Below are 26,445 nucleotides of genomic sequence, written 5' to 3' on the forward strand. Positions count from 1 at the left end.
ACGGCATATAACAACAACAACAACAATTTGCAAATGTGCTCCCCCCCAAAAAAGATGGTGAAGGAGAAGAAAACATGTCCTGGTGGATCCACGTAAACCTGTTGGCCCTCGATGGCTAAGCAGGGAGCGTGGAGAATGATCCTTTCATGCAGTGGTAACTTGTGGCCACCCCCTACAGAAAGTCTGACTCTCTCCTGCACGTCTGATTCTTGGTATCATGGGCCCAGAAGAGGTCTAACCTGCGTCTTCATATTAGGGAAGTCAGTTCAGACATTCCCTTTGACATTTGGCCATCGGATAGGTTAAAAAAACAAAACAAGGGGAGCTTTGGTGGCCTAGTGGCAAGGAGCTGCAACTACAATCCCAGAGGCACACAGTTCAAATCCACCAGATGCTTTGCGGGGGAAGGAGGGACAATCTCCTCCTGTACCAGTCAGATCTGATTTGACGGTACACACACACAAACAAAACCCAAAACAAAACACCTCAACAGCTGCTCCTTGCTTACCTGTCCGAGCTGTTAAATGAAATGGTGTGCACTTTCATGGCACTTTTCTCCTTGAGCTTTTGGACTTCGTTTAGGATCAGGTTGCAGCTTGTATCTGGCTTCCCGTCTGTCAGGAGGTACAATCCTTCCGTGCGGGGAAACTGGAAAGCTTTCTGAAAGAGTGTGGTAAGGTCAGCAAAGCACAGGGGCGGGAGAGCTGATCGAATAAACCCAGCAGAGTCGACTCTGATCCATGGCAGCCCGTGTGTGTGTGTGTGTGTGTGTATGTGTGTGTGTCCCACATGGATTTAAAAACCTCCTCTAAAGTGCCTCTCTCGAACCTCCAACCTACCAGTCAGCAGCTAGGCACAGTAAGCATTTGCACCACCCAGGGCTTAGCCAAAATCACGGCCTAGTTCCCAACTGGTTAATCCCAAGCAAGTCACGTAAACTCTGAATCTCAGAGTCTACATCTATAAAGCGGAACCTATGGGAATCCCTTTCTCACTGGGCTGTGGCGAAGGTGAAGGAAGTATGAGAAACCACTTTGTAGAGGCTGTGTCAAGGACAACAAGTATGTCTTGGAAAAGGTGCAACCAGGGTGCTCCCTGGAGGCGGGGGGTGGTGGTGGTGGTGAAACTCCATGTCACATACTTTGGGCATGTTGTTAGGAGTTCTTGGAATAAGGATGTCATACTTGGAAAGGTGGAGGGTCAGTGAAGGAGAGGAAGACCCTCAATAAAATGAAGTGACATAGTGACTGTAACAACAGACTCGAGTATGTCAGAGATGATAATGGCACAGGATAGGACGCGGTTCAGAGCCATTGTTCATAGGGTTGATATGAGTCCTAAGTGATGCAACAGCATTTAAAAACAATACAGCATCAGGCAAACAGAGGTGGCCTTGCTAACATGAGTACAAGGTCACAATATGGGGACTGGGCTCATGGGAGGGACTTGCCAGTAAAGCCTGTAAGACTGAGGTGTTCCCCTGAGCTTCCAGGCGGGTCACCCACTGCATAGCATCTTGACATGCTGCATCCGTTGTCGCCACCAGAGTGTCCCTCCACAGATTCAGGCCCTCTGCAAAGCCGATAAGGTTAAAACTGGGGAGAAGCAAAGAGGAAGCAGGAACAGAGAGGAGAAAGAAATTGGTTACCACAAGCCAGTCTGAATGAATTCCAGGCGAAGTCATCTCTAGTGAGGACTAGTTATGGTTATCAATGAGGACCCCTGCGGAGACTCCCGTGGGCCTGCTCAGAAGGAAAAGTCACACACACACTGAATGAAGATTCTACAGAAACAGGTTTAAATTCCAGCTCAACCACTTAGTGGTTATGTTATCTTGGACAAATCACATACCTCCTTTACATCCTAGCTTAAACTTTAACTTCTTTAAACTCTCTAGTTCCTTTATCTGGAAAACGGAAATATAACAGCATGACCTCTAAGGACTTCATGGGAAGAAGTGGTGCCACCAATCCAAAGATTCTAACCCAAAGACACGTGGTTCGAATCCACCAGCTGCTCCTTGGGAGAAAAACGGGCAGTCTCCCACTGTGCAATTTGGAGCCTCTGAAAATGTGTTGGAGGGTCAGCCATGAGTCTATCCTGACTCAACAACTTACACCACCTACAGCAACAACAAAGGGGGGTGAGGATTGAATCACATCACTAGAGGAAGTGTACAGCACACAGAAAGTGCTCAACGAAAGCTTGGGGTTGGATTGGTAGCATACAGCTAAAGGCAAGTACTTAACCATCTCTGACACCAGGGCTCCTTAATAAATGCTTATTTATATTTAGGCAAAAAGGAGTCCAGCCTACGGCCAGGACTTCCTGATGACCTCCCATGGTGGAGCTTTCTGAGTAGAGAGGAAAAACACACACTCCCATTAGAAAAAAAAAAGAAAAAAATTAAAATCCACTGCTGTGGCGTCAATGTGGACTCACAGAGACCCTGGAGAACAAAGTGGATCTGCCCCAAGCAATTTCCAAAGCTGTGAATCTTTATAGAAGCAGCTTGCCACAGCTTTTCCTGCTGAGTGGCTGGTGGGTTCGAACCATCCACCTTTTGGTTACCAGATGTGTGCTTTGACCACTACACTAGCAGGGCTCTTGCGAAAGCTGAACTCAGCTGAAATGTGTCTTTCAATGCTTTATGGACTTCCTGTGCTCTGGTGGCAACTGTCCCCAGGCCTCAGATGAATTTCTAAGACCTGCTTAACTTTTGTTGCAAAATAGGGCCCTTTTTGGCTCAAAACAGCTATTCAGGAGAGCATTTCAGAACCCCCAGTCCCACTGGAACAGTCAGAAGGGTGTGAACTTGGCCAGGGAAACCGAGAACCAGCCCTTTGGTCCTTCTAAGCCTACACCCCACTTCCTACCTCTTGCAATGCTTCCGCAGTTGTTCCCAAATCAGCAGAATCAGCTGTGTCTTCATCTGCGGCAGGTAGGGGCCCATGGACCCCGATGTATCCAGCAGGATGCACACGTTGCTTTCCAAGATGGTGCCAAATAGTTGGCGGCTCCCTTTGAGGTAGTGACAGAGGCAGGAAAGGAGTGAACAGTAATTCCTTCTGGGCGGCTTTCCCACTGACTATTAGAACCCTAGTTTTGCAACACCCTAGAGGGTTTCTCAGATGTCAATCCAACTGGGAGGAGTCTCTGAGTGTTGCAAATGTTACAGGCTAAGGTGTTAACTCAAAGGCTGGAAGTGTGAGTCCAACCTGATACAATTTGTAAGAAAGGTCAGGTGAGCTACTTCTAAAAAAAAAAAAAATCAGACATTGAAAACCCTCAATGAACAGGTCTACACCTATGTGGTCACCATGAACTGAACTTGACTCTATGGCAACTGGGCAAATCACTGGGAGATGATTGGTGGAAGGGTTAACAGCTCAGGGGTGAAGCAGGTCAGAATCTGAAAGACAGAGATTTCAACCCTAGTTCTGCCAGTCCGTGATATGCTCAAGCATTATACTTTTTCAAGCTTGAGTTTCCTCGTCTCTAAAATTTAAGTGCTTGAATTAATAGCGCCCGTCATGGGTCGCACTGTTGTTGTTATGCGCTGTCGAGGCACCTGTGACTCACTGCGACCCTCAGACCAATAGATCTGAACCTTGTTCTGTTCTCAGTAATCCTCCTGATCGCCAACATGCTTGAGCCCATTGTCACAGTCTCTGTGTCAACCCACCTTGTTGAGGGTCTTCCTCTCTTTCTCAGACCCTCCATTTTCCCCAGGATGACTTTTTTCAAGGACTAACCTCTCCTGACAATAAGCCCAAAGGATGTGAGAGCAGAGAGGAAGTTTCAGCATCTTTGGCTCTAAGGAACAATTTGGTTGCAAGTCCATGAGACATTCATGTCTTCCAAAAATGGGTGTCCACGTGGCTGAGTCTTGACTCTCGGTGATTTGACGGTCATGTATTGATGTAATTTCCCCCTCCCAATGATACAAGTCTCTAAGCCCTGCCCTTTTACCTCTGAAACCACGCTCACTCTCTCCACTTTGACCCTCTCCACCCATGCTTCTTTTTCAGCTGGCCTCACCTTTCACCCAGGTCCCTACAAGGTCCCTCTGATTGCATGTCATTCCTTCGCCAATTCCCCCCCCACAGACCCCCCGCTTTGGCCAGAGGGATTATTGCAAATGCTAATGCATCATACATTTTGCTCCCCCTTTTCTTTAATTTTTTTTACAGTTAACTATATTATTTTAATTGGATCTGACTGGTACAGGTACACCTTCTGGTCACCAGCCCTTGACGAACAACAGCATCTTGCCTGACCTCTGCACTCACAACAACGTCATCTTGTCTGACCTCTGCACTCACCCAGATCATCATCCTGACTTAACTTCTTACCTGACAGCTCCTGAGTTCCTGTCTTGTGAAGGACTGACTTGAGAGTTCTTCATACTTGGATCCACGATCAACACCCTTGGTAGCAACAGTCAGGAGATCAGGAGACATATTGCATTGGGCAATTACACTTTCAGGGACTGCTCCAAATCACTAAGGAGCAATGATGCCAGACTGAAGACTAAGGTGTGCCTAATAAAGTCCACGGTCTTTTCAATAACTTGCCATGCATCTGAGAACTGGACAATGAGTAAGAATGACAAAAGAAGAATTGATGCCTTTGAGCTCTGATAGAGAGGAGTATCTCACAGACTGCGAAAAGAACATTTATATCCTGGAAAAGTACAGCCAGAGTGCTCTTTGGAGGCAAGGATGGAATTTTGACTGATGTACTTTGAGCATGTTGCTAGGAGAGGTTATTCTTCCAAAAGGGATGTAATACTTGACAAGGTCAGCAAAAGGGAAGACCCTCAATGGAATGGATTGACACAGTGACTGCAGCAATGTGCCAAGGTGTGTCAGGGATGATGGGGATGGCACAGGATAGCGTAATATTCAGATCTGTTGCTCACAAGGCCATCAGGAGTCTTTTTCAACTCAATAGCACCTAACAACAACAACAACAGCATTCTTCTCTGCTCCCCCAGGACAACACGTAGGCTCACCGGACAGCAGCCACTGCAGCCTCTGGACATAGCTCCTCAGTACTTTCTCCATGTGCGTGATGTAGGTTTCCACTTCCCAGAGCGTCCACTGAAGGTGTCTCACCAGACCCTAGATCAAGACAAGTGAGGGCAAATCCCTGGCCTCCCCCACCTAAATGTTTCCACTTCCTCATCAACAACCAGAATAGTTTATTCCATTTGTGGTTTATAATTTCCAAAACAACCATCTAAAAACTCAACTCATTGCCTTTGGGTTGGAACCAACTCACAGTTAAGCCTCCAGTGAGTTTTCAGAGGCTGTAAATCACACAAGAAGAGACTGCCCATCCTGCTTTCCCTTTCCAAACATTTAGCCTAGCTTTTCATTCCCCTCTCAGACTCAATCTAGGGCTTGGCTTTTCATCCAATAGGATTCTGTATCTCCTTATTCCCTGAGGGATCACTTCACTTTAGGAGACAATTACATACATCTTAAAATCAGGGAAATGAGCCCAAATGCTGCACATTTACAAGGCATCTTCTATAGCACAGTCCTCTGGGTAGCCTAGTGGAAGAAGCTGCACTGCCAACCCAAAGGCAAGCTGTTCAAATCCACAAACTAATTGTTCCACGGGAGAAAGGTGTGCAGTCTCTTCCCACACACTTTCCAGCTTCTGAAAACCTGCTGGAGGGTCAGCTATGGGTTGGCTCTGACTGGAAGACTCATACCCACAACAAAAACAAAGCTGCCCTCAGCATTTTGCAGCTAAGAGGCAGGACTTGAGGGAGGAGAAAGAACAATGGTTACTCACATTGATCTCGACGCTGGGGAGGACACTGCAGTGTTTGGCTGATGCGGACCCCCGGACCGACTTCTGATGAGTGCATCTGGGACCGAGATGTCTGTAAACCTCCATCTTCAGTTTTTTGAGCCCGTAATTGGCTATCCACTTTAAAGTAAAGGAAGACAAATCAGATAAACACATAGAAGAAGCCTTGTTGGTACACGTCAAAGCATTCCACGATTAACCAATAGGTCAGCAGTTTGAGCCCAGCAGGAAAATAATGACTCACCATGAGTCAGAAGCAACTTACGGCATTGAGTTTGGTTTCTTGCATGTATTTGGGGGGTTTTAATTGAATCAAGAACCATTATCTCAGAGAATTCAGACATAAGTGAATGACTGTCTGACTCATGTCTCTGGGAACCTCATTTAAAATCCATTTCAAAAGGTTGTTAATCTGTGGGGTTCCCAAGCCCTCACTGCGCATCTGCTGCGGGCAGATGTCTTCCTTGGCGCTGGGAAGAGATGCGCAAGAAATAAGAGCATGAGGAATAACATTTCTTGAGTAGTGACACTTGCTAGTCTAGACTATTGTTTCCACAATACCTATTTCCGCCCTCCTCCATAATATTTTAGTGGAAAGCTCTGATTGGGCTGAAGGTCAGAAGTCTCAACCAATCAGGATGATCCCAGTCTCCTTGCTCCAATGATGGATACAAGAAGGGGTATGCCCTAACCAATCAGAGCATGGCATTCAGATCAGGATGTGCTCAATCAGCAAAAAGCCTGGATTCTTATCAGATGATGGTGAGAAAAAAGATGTCCTCTCTATCTTGTGGGTAATGAACAAGGAGGGGGATTTCCCTTGGCTAGGAGACAAAAGTATCTTACACTAAGACATCTATTTTGCACAAAACATAATGAATTTCACACCAATTCTACTAGATGAGTGTGATTATCTTCATTTTATAAACAAGGACATGGAGATTGATAGTAGCTAAATGGCTTGCCCATGGTTACCCAGCAAAGACCTGGCAGATCCCCGTTTGAAACCTAAGTCTCACTCCGCCAGTTCTGATTCATAGCAATCTTTCAACATCTTTCTAGTACTTTCCTCTTAATAGGAGAGGACAGCCCATCTTTCTCCCTCAGAGCTACTGATAGATTCGAACCACCTGATTCGTACTTGGCCTTATTGTCAGCACCATAACACCCTACAGACTACGACCACCAGAGCTCTATCCAGCTCACATTCCATCACCACAGCAGTCATTCATTCTAAGCAGTTGTTTTCTTTTCCACCCTCCGACAAGCAATAGTCCATGAATGGAATGAAATGTAGAGACAATACCTCTTTGCTGGAGCAGATTTGATTCTTTCTGGGCAACTCAATGGAAGAGCTGGTCCTTCTCACGCCCCTCCTCTGAGGATATTTCTTGTACACTGAGCCTAGGAGAAAGGGTGGAGGTCCCTTTGTTACCTCAGGGCCCAATTTCCTGCCCACTTTTCCAGTTCAGTCAAGTCAGCTGTACGATTCCTGAGGTGCCAATTACTGCGAGGAAGAAAGGGAGGTGGGTGGGTGGAAGGCTGGTAAGGGGTTCTCCATTGTTCATGGCATTAGTGAACTGTTATTGGGATGGGCCATTTCACAGGACTTAATGAGATGGGCTCGGGATAGGGCAGGCTTCAGAGCTGCTTTACCTAGGGTTGCTATGGGTCTTAGGCAACTTGATGGCACATAACAACAACAATCAGGCTGACCAAAAGGAACCATATTCACCCCATTCTCAATCAGTCTCAGAACTGAGGACCCAGCCTTCCTCCCTCTCCCCCATGGATGGAGCCCGAGTGCTCACCCAAGGACCTCAGGGGATCCATATCCAGTGGTAACCTTACTCATTCTCTTGTCAGTGTCAAAACTCCAGAGTTGCACTTCAACTTGAATTGTTTAAGGATGGACCTCACAGTCCATACAAGGATGTGACCCTGCTGTCCAGGGACAGACGAGCTGTTGACCTTACATTGCCTGAATGGCAAGGGGTTACACAGACATGTGGAGGGGGTGTAATTTCTCCGGCTTACCCACATTATTCCCTGTATCTGTGTAAAACAGTAAGAACGACGTCTCTGCTTCCCGTGTTTTTGTCTTCTTCCGCCTCTGTTCTGCAGTCCATGCTCTCGCTGACGGCGCTGGAGCTAGGGGACATTTGGCCTGTCGGATGGAGCAGCCTTGTGGCTTCAGGTAGCAATGCTGTCTGCCTGGCTTAGGAGCTCCCCAACTTCAGTTATGCTTTGGAAATTGGGGCTCCAAGGTGGCCCTGAGGTGCCCTGGGGCCCTGACCTCACCAGCATCAGCAGTGTTTAGAGCTACCGTGCACCAATCCCTGGTATTTAATGGTGATTGTTGTTGTGTGCTGTGGAGTTGGAACCGACACCTCACTGACCCTGAAGCAGGTTTTCAGACAGTAAATCTTACGGGAGAGGACTGCCCAGCCTCCCATGGAGCAGCTGGTGGATTCAAACCCTGTATTTGGTGGTACAAACAATTAACATGCTCAGCTGTTAACTGAAGGTTGGAGGTTCAAGCCCATCCAGAGGCTCCTGGGAAAAAAGGACAGTGATTGATCTACTTCCAAAACAGTAGCCATTAGAAACCCCATAGGGAACCCTGGAAGCACAGGTCTTCCCTGGCACTTGAGGTGTTACCAGGAGTTGGGGTGCACCCAGTGACAGCTGGGATGAAGATATGAACCCGTTATGGCGTGTTTTCTATACACGGGCTCATTTTATCCCCAGCCCTCTTGTTGATCACTGAGGCAAGTGGATTCAGAGCAAGAGGAGTGCCAAGACTCTAGAGTCGCTCTTGTTATGTCCAGAAGTATATCCCAAGCTACTCGGCTACATCTTTTTTCTTTTTTTTTGGTTAATTTTGGGTTGTTTTTGTTGTTGTTGTTATGTACCATTGAATCAGATCCGATTGGCACAGGAGGAGACTGCCCCTCCTTCTCCAGCGGAGCAGCTGGTGGATTTGTACCGAGGGCCTTTGGGACATCTTTGACATGAGAAACGAGACAGATGGTCTTTGGTCCTATGAGGTGAGTATGTAGAGTCACATCAGAATCGACTCCAATGGCTTTTCTGAGGCTGTAAATCACGTGGGAGGAGATTGCCTATCTTTCTCCTGTGGAGCAGCTGGTGGATTTGAACCGTGTGCCTTTGGGCTGGCAGCACACTCCTTAGCATTGAGCCACTAGCGCTCCATGAGTTGAGCACTTTCACAACAATACTGACACCTTGTCACAAGCACTTGGCATGCTGTCCTTGGCTCCTCTGAGCCTGAGTTTCCTTGCCTATAAAGAAGGAAATGGATAGACTACAGTTTCAACAGAAGGACTGGGACGTGCTTGAGATGCAGGATCACTGGCTATGTCACAGGGACTCTCGTGCTGACACAGGCTCAGAGCCTGCCTCAGCCATGGCCTTGCTTCCCCCTGCCCACCCAGCCTGACTGTGGCCAAGCCTCACCTGCGGGGATGATCGCTTTGCCACTGGTTGGACGCCACTTCAGAGCTTTCAAGGGGGGGCTCTTCTCTCTGTCAGAGTCATCTTGAATGCTCTAGAAAAGAGGTGGTCTTTCCCATCACTGGCCTGGTTTCTGGGGTGACTAGTACACCACAGCTACCTCAGCCTAAGGAAATGCTTCAGGACATGCTGGATCTGTTTGCTATTGGAGATTCAGAGAGGATTCTAGGTTTTGAGGTGAAAAGTTCATGCATGAATGTGTGTGTGTGTGTGTGTGTGTGTGTGTGAGAGAGAGAGAGAGAGAGAGAGAGAGAGAGAGAGGGAGGCAGGGAGAGAGCGAGGGAGTGAGGGAGAGGAAGAGGAGAGAGAGAGAGAAATAGAGAGGGAGAGAGACAGAGGGAGGGAGAGGGAGAAAGAGAGAAGGAGAGTAGGGGAGAGAAAGGAAGGGAGAGAGGTATGGGGGGGGAGAGAGAGAGAAATATGAGCGAGTGCTAGAAAAGCAACAGAGGGCTTGCCAGAACTCTCTCTACAGTTACCTGCCCCCCCTTTCCTATTAGCCTAGGATGTGGGGGGTATACACTACAACAAATAATTATTCAGGCTATGTCAATTCCCTAAGGCACCTCACTTTCAAGGGAGGAACTCTTTCTTTCTTGGGATCAATGGTGTTCACAGAGAGAGTCATGAAACATCACCCTTGGCCCCAGGGCTCTGGTCTTGTTTGAGGAGGCCCATTGGAGGCCTTGGTGTCATCCAGCCTCCTCTTAGGGCCCCTGAGCCCACATGGACGGGCCCTGTGGTTTCAGACACCTCAGGGAAGGCAGGGGATGGCAGTGGGTCTGGATTAGCTCCAGAAACCCAGGGGAGTTCTCTGGCCGCAGGCAGTGGTACTCTGGACAGAATTCCCTGGGAGGTCTCCCATTTTGAGGACCTGCTGTGTTCACAAGTCTGTCAGCCGTGAAATGTGGAGGAATGCCTTTGCTCATGCGCAGTGTTGATTCTAGGGTTTCCCATCATCCCTTCAGTTACTTCTGGTAGCTGAGGGTATTTGGGGTACGGCAGGACAGACATGGGGGTAGCAGGCAGGCTCTGTCCCGGGCCCAGGCTCCTTTTAGCTCCACAAAGTTGTTGGCAGCAACAGCAAGAGCCTGCCTGACATTTAAATCCCTTTATTCCTGACAGACCCTGAGGACAAGCCCAGAGCCACAGAAACCATGGTGGTAGTAGTTAGGGGTCATCCACACCGGAAGGTCCTCAGTACAGGGCTTGGAAACAATGAGGACAGCCAGTTAGAATCAGAGGTAGGTAGGTAGAAGGGATCCAGTGTACCCAAAATAGAAAAGCAGACCACCCCCTGCCCCAAGTGCTGCTTTTTCTCTTGGCCAGCACAGGGCACTCACCGCTGAAGCCCTGTCCCAAGCCCTGCTGGCCCTGGGTATCATGTCTCTGGCCATGTTATTGTTATGTACTGCTGAGTTGGAAATCAACTCATAGCTGACCCTCCAGCACGTTTTTGAAGCAGTATATTGCAAAGGAAGAGACTGCCCATCTTTCTCCTTTGGAGTAGCTGGTGGATTCGAACTATGTGCTTTTGGGCTAGCAGTGCAACGTCTTACCACAGACCACCAGAGCTCCCACCCTCCCCAGCCACGTTAAGATCTAGGAAAGACCAGGAGACAAGGTGTAAACAAAATCCTCTACGTGTTATCAGCGAGGGGGTCAAACCATTCTGTTCACAGAGACGGCTCTGGGCTTGGGAGGGCGCTGCCTCTTGGTCTGACTCTCCAGCTTGAGGCGGTTTGGTTTTTCTTTGGGTGCAGCAGCGGCTTCCAGCTGTCTTCTTGAATGGTTCTTCAGGGAGGCCACCAGTAAAGCGCACTGCAATGGGGGCCGGAGGTTAGCACCAGCCTGGGCACAAGGCACCTCCAGGCAGTGGATGGACGGACAGGCAGACAGTCAGACAGACACACACACACTCCTACCATATATCTTCATATAGAGAGACACACACATACTCATGTAGACATACACACATGTAGACATACACACATACTCATATACAAACTCACACATCCTCATAAAGATATAATACATACACATCCTTATGTAGATGCACAAACTCACATACAGTTACACACTCACACATCCTCATACAGACACACACAGACATACACACTCATGAAACTCACTCATACACACATCTGTACACATGTGTGCACACCCATATATAAATATATACATACCTACACACACACACACACGGGACTCTCCTTCATAGGGTCGCTATGAGTCGCCTGCGACTTGATGGCACTTAACAACAATAATATCAACATAGAGAGATCTGTTGGCCCAGTGGACAGAAGGCGATGCTACCAAGCCGAAGGTGGGTGACTCTTAATCTGCGGCCCTCAGGCCTGTCTTTCATTGTTTTTGTTCAGACATTCCTCTAGGTCGTATAGCCCTGGTGTACAAGTTGTCGTACCGCGGTCACTTGTGGTTGCTGTGAGGCTGAACACTGTGACACTGATGTGTCAAGTGTGTTAATGGTTGGTCACCCAATGCAGACAGAGAGTGGGGTGGAGCTCCCCGATTAAAACAAGCTTGGAAGCAGGAGTGGCATCCAGGATGAGAGACACCCAAGCATTGAGGACTCTCCTTCAATCGCTATGAATCAATTGCCTGTGATTCCACAGCACTCAACAACAACAACACCACATACGTGAACTTTGATAAATGTCAATAGTTGTCGAGGGGCTTCAGACCTTTTATTCATAGGGTCGCTATGAGTCATGCTCGACTCGAAGGCAATCAACAACAACACACATACATAATCATACATAGGGAGATAACACACGCACATATGCACATGTAACCACTTATATGCCCACTTATATACACATGCGTTCATATGCACACAATCACATGTGCACACATGCATGCAGACACAACGTGCATGCACACATTCAGACACCTATACACATATACAAATGCACACATACATACTTACACACACATACTCACACAGTTACACACAGATTCACACACACACACACACACACACACACACACACACACACCCTATCCATGGCAGGGAGACTGGGTCCACTAGGACCTCTGCATCTCCTACACAATCCTTCTGCCTCTAGAGTGTGACTTGGAGCCAAGGGCTCTGCAGATAAAGCCCCTTAGTCATAAAAACCTCCATGTACAGAGGGCTGGTGATTATGTTGGGCTAACTAATCCCTGGATCTCTCAAGCCCGGCACACAGGGCATGGCCAGATAAGCCAGCCAGCCAGAAACTATTGGCAGCCCCACTTAAAAAAAATTTTTATTATTATTATTTTTTTAAATGTATGTACCATCAAATCAGATCGACTGGTACAGGAGGAGATTGTCCCTCCTCTTCAGCAGAGCATCTGGTGGATTTGAACCGCGCACCTCTGGAATTGCAGTGCAACTTCTTGCCACTAGGCCACCAGAGCTTGCCTGGCAGCCCCATTTTGTAGATGAGAAAACTCAAGTTCCATGAGCAGAAGGAACTTGCTCCGCCACACTGCTCAGCAAACACAAGAGTTGCCATCTGTACTAAGGGGGGCGTCTAGCTCCAAAGGTGGTGCTCTTCCTGCCAGATACTGCTTTGCCTGCACCCATGCACACACCCCCCAAATGCACCCTGTCTACCCCCATCACCCCCTCTCCGCGTCCCCAGTTCCCCCATGTCCAGGCTGACTCCAGCTGGAAAGAGGTGTAGCACTTGGATCTTTTTGCCTGTACATTCCCTTACTGCCTAGAATGTTCTCCAGTTGTTACTCTCAATATCGGGGTGGTGCAAATCGCTAATACACTGGACTGCTAACTGAAAGGTTAGTGGTTCAAATCCACCCAGAGGGGCCTGGGCTCTCTGCTGCCAAAAGGTCACAGGTTTGAACACCCTGTTGGAGAAGTTCTCCTCTGTACACGTGAAGGCACTCTGAGTGAGATTCCAAAGCAACTAACAACAAACTGCTCTCAAAGCACAAGACGCAGCTAGCAAAATGTAAATCTGGGCCCTGTGACGGGTGGACTAAGCTGTTCTTGTCCATTAACATCTTGGGAACAATTTTAGCAGACGAGGGGATGAGACTGATGGTGCCTGAGAAGGAAGGCGACAGTGGCCTATGGAAGACCTTCCTCCGGGAGGACAGCAACAGAAAGTGTGAGGAGCCACAGAAGAGAAGGGGAAGGTGAATCCCAACCATCCGCCCCCTGAACTCATAGGTTAGTCAGGATGTTGCTTTCTACCTGAAAAAGGATGTATTTAAAACGGAAAGAGGCTGAAACTTGAAACTGGGTTTTCCCCACCATTTTATATTTTAAAATGGGAAGAACTGATGCCTCTGAGCTGTGTTGCTGGAGAAGAGTGTTGAATATACCACGGACTGCTAGGAGGACAAACAGGTTCATCCTGGAGAGGGTGAAACCAGGCGGCTCCTTGGAGACAAGGATTCTGAGGCTTCATCTGACATACTTTGGACATGTTGCAAGGAGGGATCAGTCCTTGGAGAGGGATGTCATGCTTGGGAGGGTGGAGGGACAGCACAACAGAGGAAGACCCTCGATGAAATGGATTTGAGTCAGTGGCTGGGATAATGGGGCAGGTGTGTCAGAGACAATGAGGTTGGCTCAGGATAGAGCAGGGTACAGAGCTCTTGCACATAAGGTCGCTATGAGTCACAAGCGACTTGATGGCACCTAACAACAACATATGGTATGTGTGGTTTTTTTTTTTGACACCCAAATCTCTTTATTGGGGGGCACCACCCTCACTGCACAGCCTGTTCATTGGCGCTGCTTCCTGAATCCTGTGGCTTCATCACGTCCGGCAGCTCCGGTGGGCTGGAGAATGGTTCAATGCGGAGAGCCTCAAATGTGTCATCTGACCGGAAGGCCAGCCCCACTGTGGCCGGAGCCTGGGGTCTTGCTGTTTGACTGGTGAAGCCACACTCGCCCAGAGTCTTGGCATCCTCCAGGAGCTGGTCGTCCTTGTACAGACGCTGCTCGTCTGGTGGCCGCTTAAGGATGCCCTCGACGATGCGCTTCAGCTCATACACGGTACTCGACTCCTTGGCGTCAGTGAAGATGGTGGTTTTGTGGCGCCGAATCATCAGAAACACATCCATCGCGGCGGCTGCCTCTGCCCTCGACGCGCCAGCGCGGCCGCGCTCCGCCCCCGGTATGTGTGTTTTACCAAAGGAAGGTCTGGTGGTGGAGTGCACAGGGCACTGCGCTGCTATTTAAAGGTGGTTTGAATCCACCTCTTGCTCTGAAGGAAACAGAGGAGCGGTCTCCTCCCACTATGATTTACAGCCTCAGAAACCTGATGGAGGGTCATTATGAGTCAGAACCGACTCGACAGCCATGAGTTTGAAGGTGAGCAGCATTTCCCCTGTGCCTGTTGCCATGAGTCAATCCCAACCACAGTGAACCTGTGGGAGCAGAGTGGTCCCACTGGGTTTCCTTTATGGACACAGACCTCCACGCCCTCTTCCTGTGCAGCCGTTCACAGCTGAATGTTTCACTAATGCACCACCCCGGGCTTCCACTTTACCACAGTCACAACAAAAACTGGACAGGACAGGACAGGACAGGACAGGACAAGGCTCAGATCTGTGGTGCGTCGAGTTGACTTGATGGCACCTAACAACAGCAGCAACAGAAACTTGCAGTCTTATTAATTTTTTTTTTTAAAATATAGGATGTGTCTTCTTCCTATACTCCTCCCTGCCTTGACCATGGCTGTGTACTTTCTATACACTTCCAGGGCCTGAACTGGCCTTGATCCCATTCTCCAGCCCATATCCTTTTCCAGGCCTTGAAATGGGAATGGCAGGCAGAAGAGGCAGTGGGTAGAGAGGTGCTGGGATTAGGAACGAGTTTAGGAAAGAGTTTCTTGGCAATCAAGGACCACAGCACACAGACCTAAGCTGAGGCCTTCTGGGAAACACCAGTGCTTTATGGGAAGCCTGGTCATGAGTGGATCAGGATGGCTGACTCACCTTTTGGGAGTAGTTGATGGCCTTTTCCATCTCAGACACAATGGCCTTGATGTCATCACTCTCGTAGATGTCTGCAAACAAAGCACATTGTGAACATGGGGAAGGGACACGGTCCTAGAAGTGCCCACATCCGGAGGAAAGTGGCCATGTGGGGATGATTCTGTTCTGAAGCCCATGATGGGACACCCTTATACTGTATTAAGCTGAAGGGACAGCAGTGAAACTGGCCTAGAGGTCCAGTGTCCTGCTCTCCAGCCAAGAGCTCACTCCCCTGTGAAGAACAGGAGCAAAGGTCCTGCTACTTCATGAAGGGAAAAACATGCACCCAGGGATTATGCAAAATAGCTGATAACTGTATCTCTGGTGGCCGATGGGTAAGGATTTGTGCTGCCAACCCAAAGGGATATGGTTCGAATCCACCAGCTGCTCTTCAGGAGAAGGATGGGCAATCTTTTCCATGAGATTTACAGCCTCTGAAAACCCTCTAGAGGATCAGCTATGAATCAGTTCCAGCTGACCAAGAATGCGACCTGTAACTGGTCCACCTGCGTTCAACTCTTAGCTATACCACTTACTAGGGAGCAAATATGCTTCTGAGAAAATACTTAAACTATCTGTATGTCCTATCTCCATGCCTTTTCAATCTATATGCAAAACAGATTATCCAGGAGGCTGGGCTCTATAAGGAGAAATGTGGCATCAGGTTTGGAGGAAGACTCATCAACAATCTGTGTTATGCAGATGACACATCCCTGCTTGCTGAAACTGAGGAGGATCTGAAGCACTTGCTGTGGGTCAAGGACTGCAGCTTTCAATATAAATTGAAGTTCAATATCAAGAAAACAAAGATTCTCACCACTGGGTCGAGTGGCAGCATGGTGGTAAATGGTGAAGAGACTGAGATTGTAAACAGCTTTAGTTTGCTTGGCTCCACAATCAACACTCTTGGCACCAGCAGCCAGAAAATGAAAAGACATATTTAATGGGGAAAATCTGCTGTCAGAGACCTCTCCAAAGTACTGAAGAGCAATAGTGAGACTCTGGATACTAAGGTGCACCTGATACAGTCCATGGTCTTTGCAATCATTTTCTATGCATCAGAGAGTTAGACAATGACCAGGGAGCATAGGAGAATGATGCCTTTGAGCTGTGGTGCTGGAGAAAAATATTGAATATACCATGGACTGATAAGAGAACAGACAGGTTCATCCTGGAGAAGGTGAAGCCAGGCTGCTCCTTGGAGGCAAGGATTCTGAAGCTTCGTCAGACATACTTTGGACATGTTGCAAGGCGGGATCGGTCCTTGGAGAAGGATGTCATGCTTGGGAGGGTGGAGGGACAGCGTAGAAGAGAAAGACCCTCGATGAGATGGATTAATTCAGTGACTGGGGTAATGGGAGTAGGTGTGTCAGAGGCAATAAGATTGGCACAGGATAGAGCAGGGCTTAGGGCTGTTGTACATAGGGTTGTGATGAATCACAGGCAACTTGATGGCACATAACAACAACAACAACAACAACAACATCTATATCTCATCTTTCACATCTGTAAAACTGCCTAAGTGAAAAGTACAACAATGAATGAACGGAAATCCAAAGTCTCTGTAAATTTTCATTAAAGTGAATAATAATAAACAAAAAACCCTGCCTAAGTGAGAATACCTCCCTTTGTAGGGTTGTATGAGGGATGAATGAGAACATATGCAAAACATTTAGAATAGATTCTGGCATAAAATAGCTGTCACATGTTGCATGTTGCCATTGAGAGGGTTCTAAGTCATGGGACTCCATGTTTACCAGATGAATTGTCTGGTCCTATGGCATCTTCATGGTCATGGGTATGCTCAAGTGCACTGCGTGGTCACTGGTACTCTGATTGCCTTCCAGCCTAGGGGGCTTGTCTTCCAGCCCTACACTTACCAATATAATACCCTGCTGTAATCCACAGAGGTTCCACTGACTAATTTCTGGAATTATATTGGTAGGCTTTTCTTTCTAGTTTGAGTTTCCCAACTCTGCTGAGACCTGTCCACCATGGCTGAAGCTGCTGGTATTCAAAATATTGATGGTACAGCTTCCAGCATTGTGGTCACCAAAGTACAATTGGCACACAGTTGGTGAAGCTGTTACAGAAGTGTGCTTGCTGCTACTATTGTTGTTATGTGCCATTGAGTCATTTGCGAATGGTGACCCTTTGTACAACAGCTCTGAACCCAGAGCCAATCTCTCTCTAACACACCAACCCCCGTTACCCCAGTCACTGAGTCAATCCATCTCATTCAGAGTCTTCTCTTGCACTGTCTCACCACCCTTCCAAGCATGTTGTCCTTCTCCAAGGATTAGTCCTTGCAACATGCCCACAGTATGTCAGACGAAGCCTCAGAATCCTTGCCTCCAAGAACCTGCTTGGTTTCCTGGCTGTCCATGGTATATTCAATACTTTTCTCCACCACCACCGCTCAAAGACATCATTTCTTCTGTCATCCTTATTCATTGTCCAGCTTTCTGATGTATAGTGAATAATTGCAATGACCATGGCCTGGATCAGGCACACCTTAGTCTCTAAACTAACATAGTTGTTCATCAGTAACTACTATTAATAACCCATAATATAAACATATATGGCCACCATTTTTCATGAAAAGACTGACAAACAGATCCTGGTGTTGCAGCTGGCCTCACTTCTAATGGTGTGACCGCAGGCTCATCACATCCTGTTGTCCCTTCATCTGGAAATCAAGGAGGTGGGAACGCACCAGGGTGTCCCAGACCTCTGCCACTCTCAATTTTCTGTCAGAATCTTTGCTTCATCTGCATCTTCTCTAAACATTGTTTACGTAATAGATCACTTTCATCGATTCACTGGAAAGCCTATTTCACAAAGAAAACTGAGGTCACTGCTCACATTGGTGGCAAGCTGACATTTGACTAAGAAATGTTGGAAGAAGCATGTAATCATCACAGGAAGAAGATAACCCCATGTGTACTGGCCACAGCTATGCCGTGAGCACGCCACACTGTGGGGGGCACCAAGCCAGGGGATCGCTCGGGACCTTTCTGTTGAGATATTCGGGAGTATTTTAAAGTAGTCCAGGTTGTCAGGATGCTGAACAGGAGTTAGCGGAGCTTCCAGGCTCAGGTGGACTTGGAGGAAAGACCTGGAGTTGTACAAATTAGCAAACAAAACCTCCACAGATCACAGCACTACAGTCTGGCCTCTGGGGAAGGTGCAGCGCCAGGCAGCATGTCCTTCTGTTGCTGTTAGGCACCTATGAGGTGGTTACTACAACTCACAGCGAACCCTATGAACAGCAGCAGACTTGAACTTGGCCCTGACCTGCGCCATCCTCACCATCTCTGCCACGCTTGAACCCATTATTACAGTCACTATGTCAGTCCTTCCCTTTGAGGGTCTTCTTCTCTTTCTCTGAGCCTCTGTCTTTCCCAGCATGATTTCCCAAGGCCTCTCCTGATCACATGTCCAAAACTACGTGAGAGGAAGTTTCACGTGTTTTGTTGAGTCTCTGTAAATCAGGAGCCAATTCAAAGGCAGCTCACTACAACATCGACATGCTTCAACATGCTTCTGACACAACTCCTGCATCAGGGAGCTGTGCTGGGGCTAGCTGGCTGGGAAGAGAGATAGGGGATAAGCCAACACTCACACACCCGTGTCTCCAAACCAGTGGAAGCGGCCTCTGGTAGCCCGCGTGGCCTCCCTGTAGGCGTCGGCTGTGTCCTTGAAGCTGGCATAGCAGGCAGGTGGGGTGCTGTTCATCTCTGGCTCTCCCATGTAGAAGAGACACACGTTCAGCTGGAGGTCACAGCCTGCACAGGCCTCGGCCATGTAAGCACTGAGAATGGACTGTAGGGGGACAGAGCATAGGAGAAAGTACACAGCTTGATCTCAAGTCAGCTTGACTTGATCATCTTTCTTGACGCCTTACTGTGTTCCCTGCCTAGAAGCACTGAAGACAGATGAGGACATGATGATGAGATCATCACTTCCCAGGGTGGGCTTAGGAGCTGCCTGGAGATCCCTGGTTATTAGGGTGGAGGTGTGGGCTGGAGAGCAGCGTAAGGACATTCCCTGAGAGCTAGGGAGAAATGGAGACTTTCAGGCCTGCCTCCAGATCTACTAAATTAAGATCCTGGAACAAGAGCTCCAAGTGAGGCCATGTTGGACAGTGAAAGGACATTCCCTGAGAGCTCAGGAGAAATGCAGACTTTCAGTCTGGCCCCAGAACTGCAAAACGAGAACCTATGTTTTAACAAGAGCTCTGGGTGTTGGGTCCAACTTTGAGATGAGTGTGTTTAGATAGTCACGCTGGAGAAGCTAACCACTGAGTTCCACGGGAGGAGAATGTTAGCATGAACCGGGAGGATATGAATCATTGCTGACCCTGCGGTGGGTTTTCAGAGGCAGTGAATCGCCGACGAGGAGACTGCTCATCTTTCTCCAGAGTAGTGGCTAGTGGATTCAAACACCATGCCTTTGTATCAGCAATTGAATTCCTCACCACTAAGCCACCAATGCTCACTGGAGGACAACGGACAACAGACGCAGCCTGGGACCCTGCCCACCCACCATATCCTGGTCAGCGATGCCTCCTGTGAAGAGGTAGATGCCTTGCGATTGATATTTATCTTTGTCCTTGAAATCCACTTCCACGGCCTTCCGCAGGGCACTGAGGATGTTCCTGCTGCCCTGACACCGCAGGCCCAGGGTCCACCTGGAGAGGAGGAGGAAGAGGAGGCTGCTGACCGAGGCGTCCATCTGAGTGGCCCCCAGGGAAAGAGGGCTTGTGTGGATCAGCGCAGTGGGGGAGGAGGGAGCGGAAGGCAGTGGCCTTAGGAATTCTTCCAAGGTCCGTTGGGAGGCAGGAACTCTAGGGAGCTACTTCCTGTCTGAGGGGACAGAGGCAATGACACCTACCTCCAGGCGCTCTGCAGGTTGTCGTGGCTCACCGGAACCATCTCCGGCCTCCAGCTTTCGACTGTGCTCCCGAACCTTTGAGGGAAGCAAAGAAAAACTCGTTCTTAGGCAGGAGGCTTATGTATTCTGTGGGTTAGCTCTCAGGACTCCTCAGGTTCGTAAGGTAGCAAAATTCTGATTGTTGCTGTTATTGTTTGCTTTCTAATCAGAACCAACTCACGGCTGACTCTACAGTGGGTCTTTAGAGGCTGTAAATGGCACAGGAAGAGACTGCTCATCTTTCTCATGTGGAGCAGCTGGTGGATTTGAACTACTTGCCTTTGAGTTGGTCGTACAACTACTCACCACTAGGTCACCAGGGCTCCCAAGGCAGAAGGATCTCTCTGGCCAGTCATGAGATTTCCTTGCTCTTAGTGGGCCTCTCTCAAATGGAGACACAGGGACAACTGGCTCAGGCAAGCCTCCCTCCTCATGCTAACTGTACCCTCTCCCATCTCCACGTAAACCTCCTCAGCAACCAAGGTGTCAGCGAGCCCACTCTTTCCAAGCTCTCTCAGCCCTGGTTTCAGGTTCACAAAACACTTTCTATTGTACTACAGTTGTATTTGAGAGTATGCATATCTCATTTTTCTGCTAAGACAGTATTTCGGATCTTTGAGAAGATAAGTTATTTTCTCTATCAAGGGAAACGTGTCTTCTCTCTGGTTTAAGACTAATTCCTGCACCTGGCTCTTGGCTTCATAACTGGCAATCTCTTCAGAGGCCTTGTCCTATGGGTACATGTGTATGTGCACACACACACATACACACACACTCCCACTTGTCTCTACTGCCCTCTTCTCCATTGCCTTTCTAGATGTTTCTCTTCATATTGAAAAAAAAAGAAATATTTTTCCATCCTCCTACAATAAAAAATAGTAACATCTTTCTTAAGTAATTGTGGCTAGAACAAACCAGCAATTCCATTCCTAGGTGTATTCCCAAGATAACTGAAAACACAATGCAAATAGAGAACTCATATACCAATGTTCATGGTAGCTAAAAAGAACAAGTACAAACAATCTCAAATCAAAATCTGAATGGAAGGTAAAATAGGATTGATGAAAATTAGAATTATAAGGATGAAGTGGGGAAAGTGCAACTACATTGTGGGTATTATAATTTGTTATCCGACAAAATGTGTATGAATGTTTAATGGAAAAATAAATTCGCTTTGTAAACTTTGACTGAAATCACAATAAAAAGAAATAATAATTGAGAAAGCAGAATGGATAAACAAAATATGGTATAAACATACAATGAAATACTACTCAGGCAGAAAGAAATGAAATCCTGGTACAGGTACGGTATAGTTGAATCTTAAAAATAAGACACAAAATTGTGAATGCTTCCACTTAGATGACAGAATATTAGAATAGAAAATTTAAAGAGACCAAAGCTTATCAGCGGTTGCCAGAGCAGAAGAGAAGAGAAACAGGGAGTTAATGCTTAAAGTGTGTGAAATTTCTATTTTGAGGATAATGAGAACAATTGGAAATGGATAATGGTGATGGCGCACAGCACGCTGCATATACGTGGTATCGCTGTCCTGTACAGAGGAGCTCTGGTGGCATAGTGCAGAGCGTGCTGCTCTGTGAACCTAGATGTTGGTAGTTTGAATCTACCATCTGTTCCTCAGGAGAAAGATGGGCAGTATCTTCCCACGAAGATTTCCAGACTTGGAAACCCAATGGAGGGTTGGAATAAATTTCCACAGCAGTGGGTTGGGTTATATTGTAAAAATGCTGAAATACTTAGCATGTCTTCAGGAGCAGTTAAAAGCTTAATGAAAGAACAACTACGACACATTTAAAAATATTCACGCATAAACTCATACCAAATCGCACTCCCTCCAACACTTTCTGAGACTGCTCTTCCTCACATTACCACCAGCACTGGCCTTTTGCAATCTTTCAAACATTTGCTAATTGAATTTTTAAAAATCGTATCTCATTGTTTTCATACCAATTAGCTTCATTATCACATTCAAGGGACTCTCAGGCCACCTCTTTTCCTGGTTCTACAGGGTCTGTCTCAGTTTTTCCAAACCCTTCCTCCTCTTACAATTGTCCTCCTGGTTCTTCTCTCCCTCTTTTTGCTGCACCTTTCTGGTGTTCCTTTAGGGATTCCCGTCTTCTAATCTCCCTTCAAATCTCTGACTGTCTTTTGTCCCCTTTACACCTCCCTACACTTCTGTTTTCAACCATGTTTGTTTCCTGCCTAGAATCCATCATGATGGATTCGTGTCCCTATGGGACATCATACCTTGACAATCACTCAATCTTTTTTTATTTATTTTTTTAAAGTTTTAAATGTTATTATTTGTGTGTGTGTGTGTGTGTGTACCATCATATCAGATCTGATTGCTACAGGAGGAGATTGGCTCTCCTTCTTCAGCAGAGCATCTGGTGGATTTGAACTGCATACCTCTAGGATTGCAGTGCAGCTTGTTGCCACTGGGCCACCAGCACTCCCTTCAATATTTTTTTTAAAAACCACCTTATTCTCCCATGATCTGTTCCACCCAGGCCATATTCACTCCTTCTCCATTGTCTCATTCCCTACAGTCAAAAAGTTAATGTAGTCTGTGTTGTTGTTGTTGTAGTTATGTGCCAACGAGTTGTCTGTGACTCACAGTGACCCTATGTACAACAGCCCTGAACCCTGCTCTATCCTATGACAATCTTATTGTCTCTGACACACCTACCCCATTACCCCAGTCACTGAATCAATCCATCTCATCGAGGGTCTTCCTCTCCTGTGCTGTCCCTCCACCCTCCCAAGCATGACCTCCCTCTCCAAGGACTGGTCCCTTCTTCCAACATGTCCAAAGTATGAGAATGGAGTCTTCAGAGTCTCATTTCCCAGCCCCTCTGATGGACAGACAGCTTTCTTCTTATTCCCATTGTCTTTGTTCATGCCAGTCAACACAAGGGCACACAATTTCTCTAACTGGTCTCCTGCCTAAGGAGTCCTGGTGGCACAGGATTAAAGTGTTTGTCTGCTAACAGTAGGGTCAGTGGTTTGAACCCACTAGCAGCTCTGTGGGGAAAGATGTCACAGGTGGGTTCTCCTCTGGTTGAAGTGGTTATGAAATGGGCATATATTCACATGTATAAACAGGCCAAATACTTTTATCATTTACTTATATGAAATATCTAGAAGTAATAATTGTATGTTCATTGACATGGAGCTGGAACCAATTCACAGTTGCCTTTCCAGCCCCTTTTCAAAGGCTAAGAATCACAAGGGAGGATATTATTGCCCATCTTTCTTCTATGGAGCAGCTGGTGGATTCAAACTGTCTATCTTTGGGTTAGCAGCTTAATTCCTTACCACTAGGTTACCAGAGCTCCTTCAACAAGGGTATAAGACTAAAGCTTATTAGAGGTTACCAGGAGTAGACACGAAGGAGTTCTGGTGGCCTAGTGGGTAAAGGGCTGTGCTGCCAACCCAATGGCATATAGTTTGAATCCACCAGCTGTTCCTTAGGAAAAAGATAGTTAATCTCCCCTGTGATAGATAGCCTCTGAAAACCTACCAGAGAGTCAGTCATGAGAGGGGTATGTTGGAGAGCTCTGAGGCATGGGCGTTGTACGACTAACTTAAAGGTGGTGCCTTCCTGGTGGTTTGAATCCACCAATGGGTCCTTGGGAGAAATAGGGGCAATGTTTTCCTGTGCAATCTACAATCTCCAAAAAATCTGCCAAAGGATCAGCTTTGAGTCAGTTCCAGCTTGACGGCAATGAGTGTGGACTAGGTAAGAGGGAGGAGGAGGGGGAATCACTGTTTAGCTTTGGGATCCTTCAGGTTTGAAACGCTGTGGGTTGCTTAAGTTGAGTTAGATGCCGAGACCAGGGCCCAGCTGGGAGACCTTCCTTTCCTCCTTTGTGTTTACCGACTTGGAAGCCAAATGGGGCAACGAGCTGGGTTACTTTACCCTGGCTCATCAAGCATGTGTTTTTGGGGCCCCTTATCACCTTCACCCCAGTGGGGCCAGCCTACAACCGTTTAATTATTCAATGACCCAAACAAGATCCTCCAAATCAGATAAACCAGCTGGCTAGCCTCGGATGCTGGGGACCCCTAAATGTGCGTCTCCCAGCTTCCTGCCAGGCCACCCCAGCACACACGACCTCCCCGCCCCACCAGTTCTGCGGCACACTCACGCGATGAGGTTGAAGCAGTCCTTGTTAGACAACTGCTCCTCGAGCAGGAGCCTCAGGGAGTGCTGGATATGAATAATGTACATGGAATTGGTTGCAGAGATATCGAGTAGTATAACTACCCTAAAAAAGAAACACAAGCTTTACGAAGGAGAACCCAACCTCTCAGATAATATTGATTTTGTTCCGTTTTACTATTTAAAGCTTTTTCCAGGGGAATTTTTGCACACCGGAGTGACAGCTGCTAACACTCTTCTTGGTGGACTGAGGTCAGCAGAGGGGGTTTTACAACAGTGGACTGATGGGGCTCAGGGAATCTGGACTTCTAGGAAATGCTGTAATAGAATCAAGTCTCAGATGGTGGAGATGGTTGAAGGGGCAGAAGGTGGTGTGCATTTGACAAAGTGCTAGCACTTGATGTTAGTATAGGCTGTGATATTATAGGGAAATCAGAAAAAAGAGAAAGGAGTGATGAATGAATGAATGAATAAAATGCACATAGGCATTGCGGTCACTTGTTTATCAGTTGGTGGGAGAGTAGTGGTTTGCATCTTGCTGGGATACTGGAAGCTATGACCAATGTTGCAAATACCAGCAGGGTCACTCACAGTGGGCAGGCTTCAGGCAGGCTTCCAGGCTAAGGCAGACTAGGAAGCAGTCCTGGCCATCCACTTGTGAAAAATGGTACTTTAGCAACTCTTGGAACAGTACCAGGGTATTTTTTGATATATGTTGCTAGAAGGCTTAAGACTTTCAGGTTAGAAGGCACAAAAAAAACAGGACTAGGGGAAAATGATCTCTGTAGAGTCTACTTTAGTGATGTAGATGGAGAAAAGCGTTCAGCCAATGAAAGACCTTCATTTGCTGATATGCCATGACTCCAAAATAAGGAAAAATAGCAGCAAACAACCCATTAATAATAGGAAGGCAGACTGCAAGAAGTACGATTCTGGGGAAACGAAACTGTCAAAAGTAAAGTGGAACACATAAAGATGAATATTCCAGGCGGTGGTGAGCTGAAATGGATTTTTGTGTTGCCAATGTTAGGATAAGAATCATAAGCACACAAAGAAGACTTATTAATACTATTAATCAAATGTATGCACCAACCATTAAAGTTAAAACATGCAGACAATGAGGATTTTTTAAAAACCAGTTTCTGCAATCTGAAAATTGTCAAGTATGTAACCAAGATACATTAATAATAATTGGTAATTGGAATGCAAAAGTTAGAAACAAAGAAAACTGGTAGTCAGAAAATATGGCTTTAGGGATAGAAATGAGGTCAGGGAGTGCACAGAATTTTGTATGATCAATGACTTATTAATTACAAGTACCTCCTAAAAGAATTACAGCAACTGTGTATGTGGGCTTCATCAGATGGAATATATAGGAATCAAACAGACTACATCTGCAAGAAGAGATGATAGATTCAGTCCCATCAGGCAGAACAAGGTCATGGGCTGACTATAGAATAAAACATCAATCGCTCATAATGCAATTTTGAGTTGAAGCTGAAGACAACAAAAACAGGTCTGTAACAAAATACAATCTTGAATATACTCTATCTGAATTTAGAAAACATTTTAAGAATAGATTTGCACCACAATAAGATAAGGGTAAACAACCCAATTGCAAGATGGACACCGGATATGAACAGACACTTCACCAAATAAGACATTCAGATGGTGAACAAACACATAAACAAATGCTCAAAACCCCTAATTCTAAGAGAGATGCAAATCAAAACAACTATGAGATATCATCTCATCTCAGTAACAATAGCAAAATTTAACAGAACAGCAAACAACACATGCTGGTGAGGTTGTGGAGAAACTGGAACCCTTATTCATTGTTGGTGAGAGTGTAAAATGGTGCAACCACTATGGAAGGCAGTATGGTGCTTTCTCAAAATGCTGGAAATACTAATGACAATGAAAACACCACTTGCCAAAACCTCTGGGAA

General features: G+C 46.9%; 1 protein-coding gene across 1 annotated transcript in view; it reads right to left on the reverse strand.

Annotated features, from left to right (window-relative positions):
• Positions 1-26,445, reverse strand: part of VWA3A (von Willebrand factor A domain containing 3A) — a 73,647-nt gene that overhangs the window by 4,968 nt on the left and 42,234 nt on the right. The window contains exons 16-29 of the mRNA XM_006892696.1: positions 24,483-24,602; positions 20,275-20,349; positions 19,927-20,071; positions 19,008-19,203; positions 15,340-15,410; positions 11,029-11,181; positions 9,307-9,397; positions 7,864-7,977; positions 7,133-7,230; positions 5,809-5,946; positions 5,018-5,126; positions 2,877-3,021; positions 1,451-1,595; positions 509-660 (exon numbers count right to left, since the gene is read on the reverse strand). Coding sequence (XP_006892758.1) covers positions 509-660; positions 1,451-1,595; positions 2,877-3,021; positions 5,018-5,126; positions 5,809-5,946; positions 7,133-7,230; positions 7,864-7,977; positions 9,307-9,397; positions 11,029-11,181; positions 15,340-15,410; positions 19,008-19,203; positions 19,927-20,071; positions 20,275-20,349; positions 24,483-24,602 — 1,752 coding nt within the window. The remainder of the gene's footprint in view (positions 1-508; positions 661-1,450; positions 1,596-2,876; positions 3,022-5,017; positions 5,127-5,808; positions 5,947-7,132; positions 7,231-7,863; positions 7,978-9,306; positions 9,398-11,028; positions 11,182-15,339; positions 15,411-19,007; positions 19,204-19,926; positions 20,072-20,274; positions 20,350-24,482; positions 24,603-26,445) is intronic.

Source organism: Elephantulus edwardii, unplaced genomic scaffold (assembly GCF_000299155.1).
Source record: "Elephantulus edwardii isolate Elephantulus edwardi_28Jun2011 unplaced genomic scaffold, EleEdw1.0 scaffold00117, whole genome shotgun sequence".
Taxonomy (NCBI): domain Eukaryota; kingdom Metazoa; phylum Chordata; class Mammalia; order Macroscelidea; family Macroscelididae; genus Elephantulus; species Elephantulus edwardii.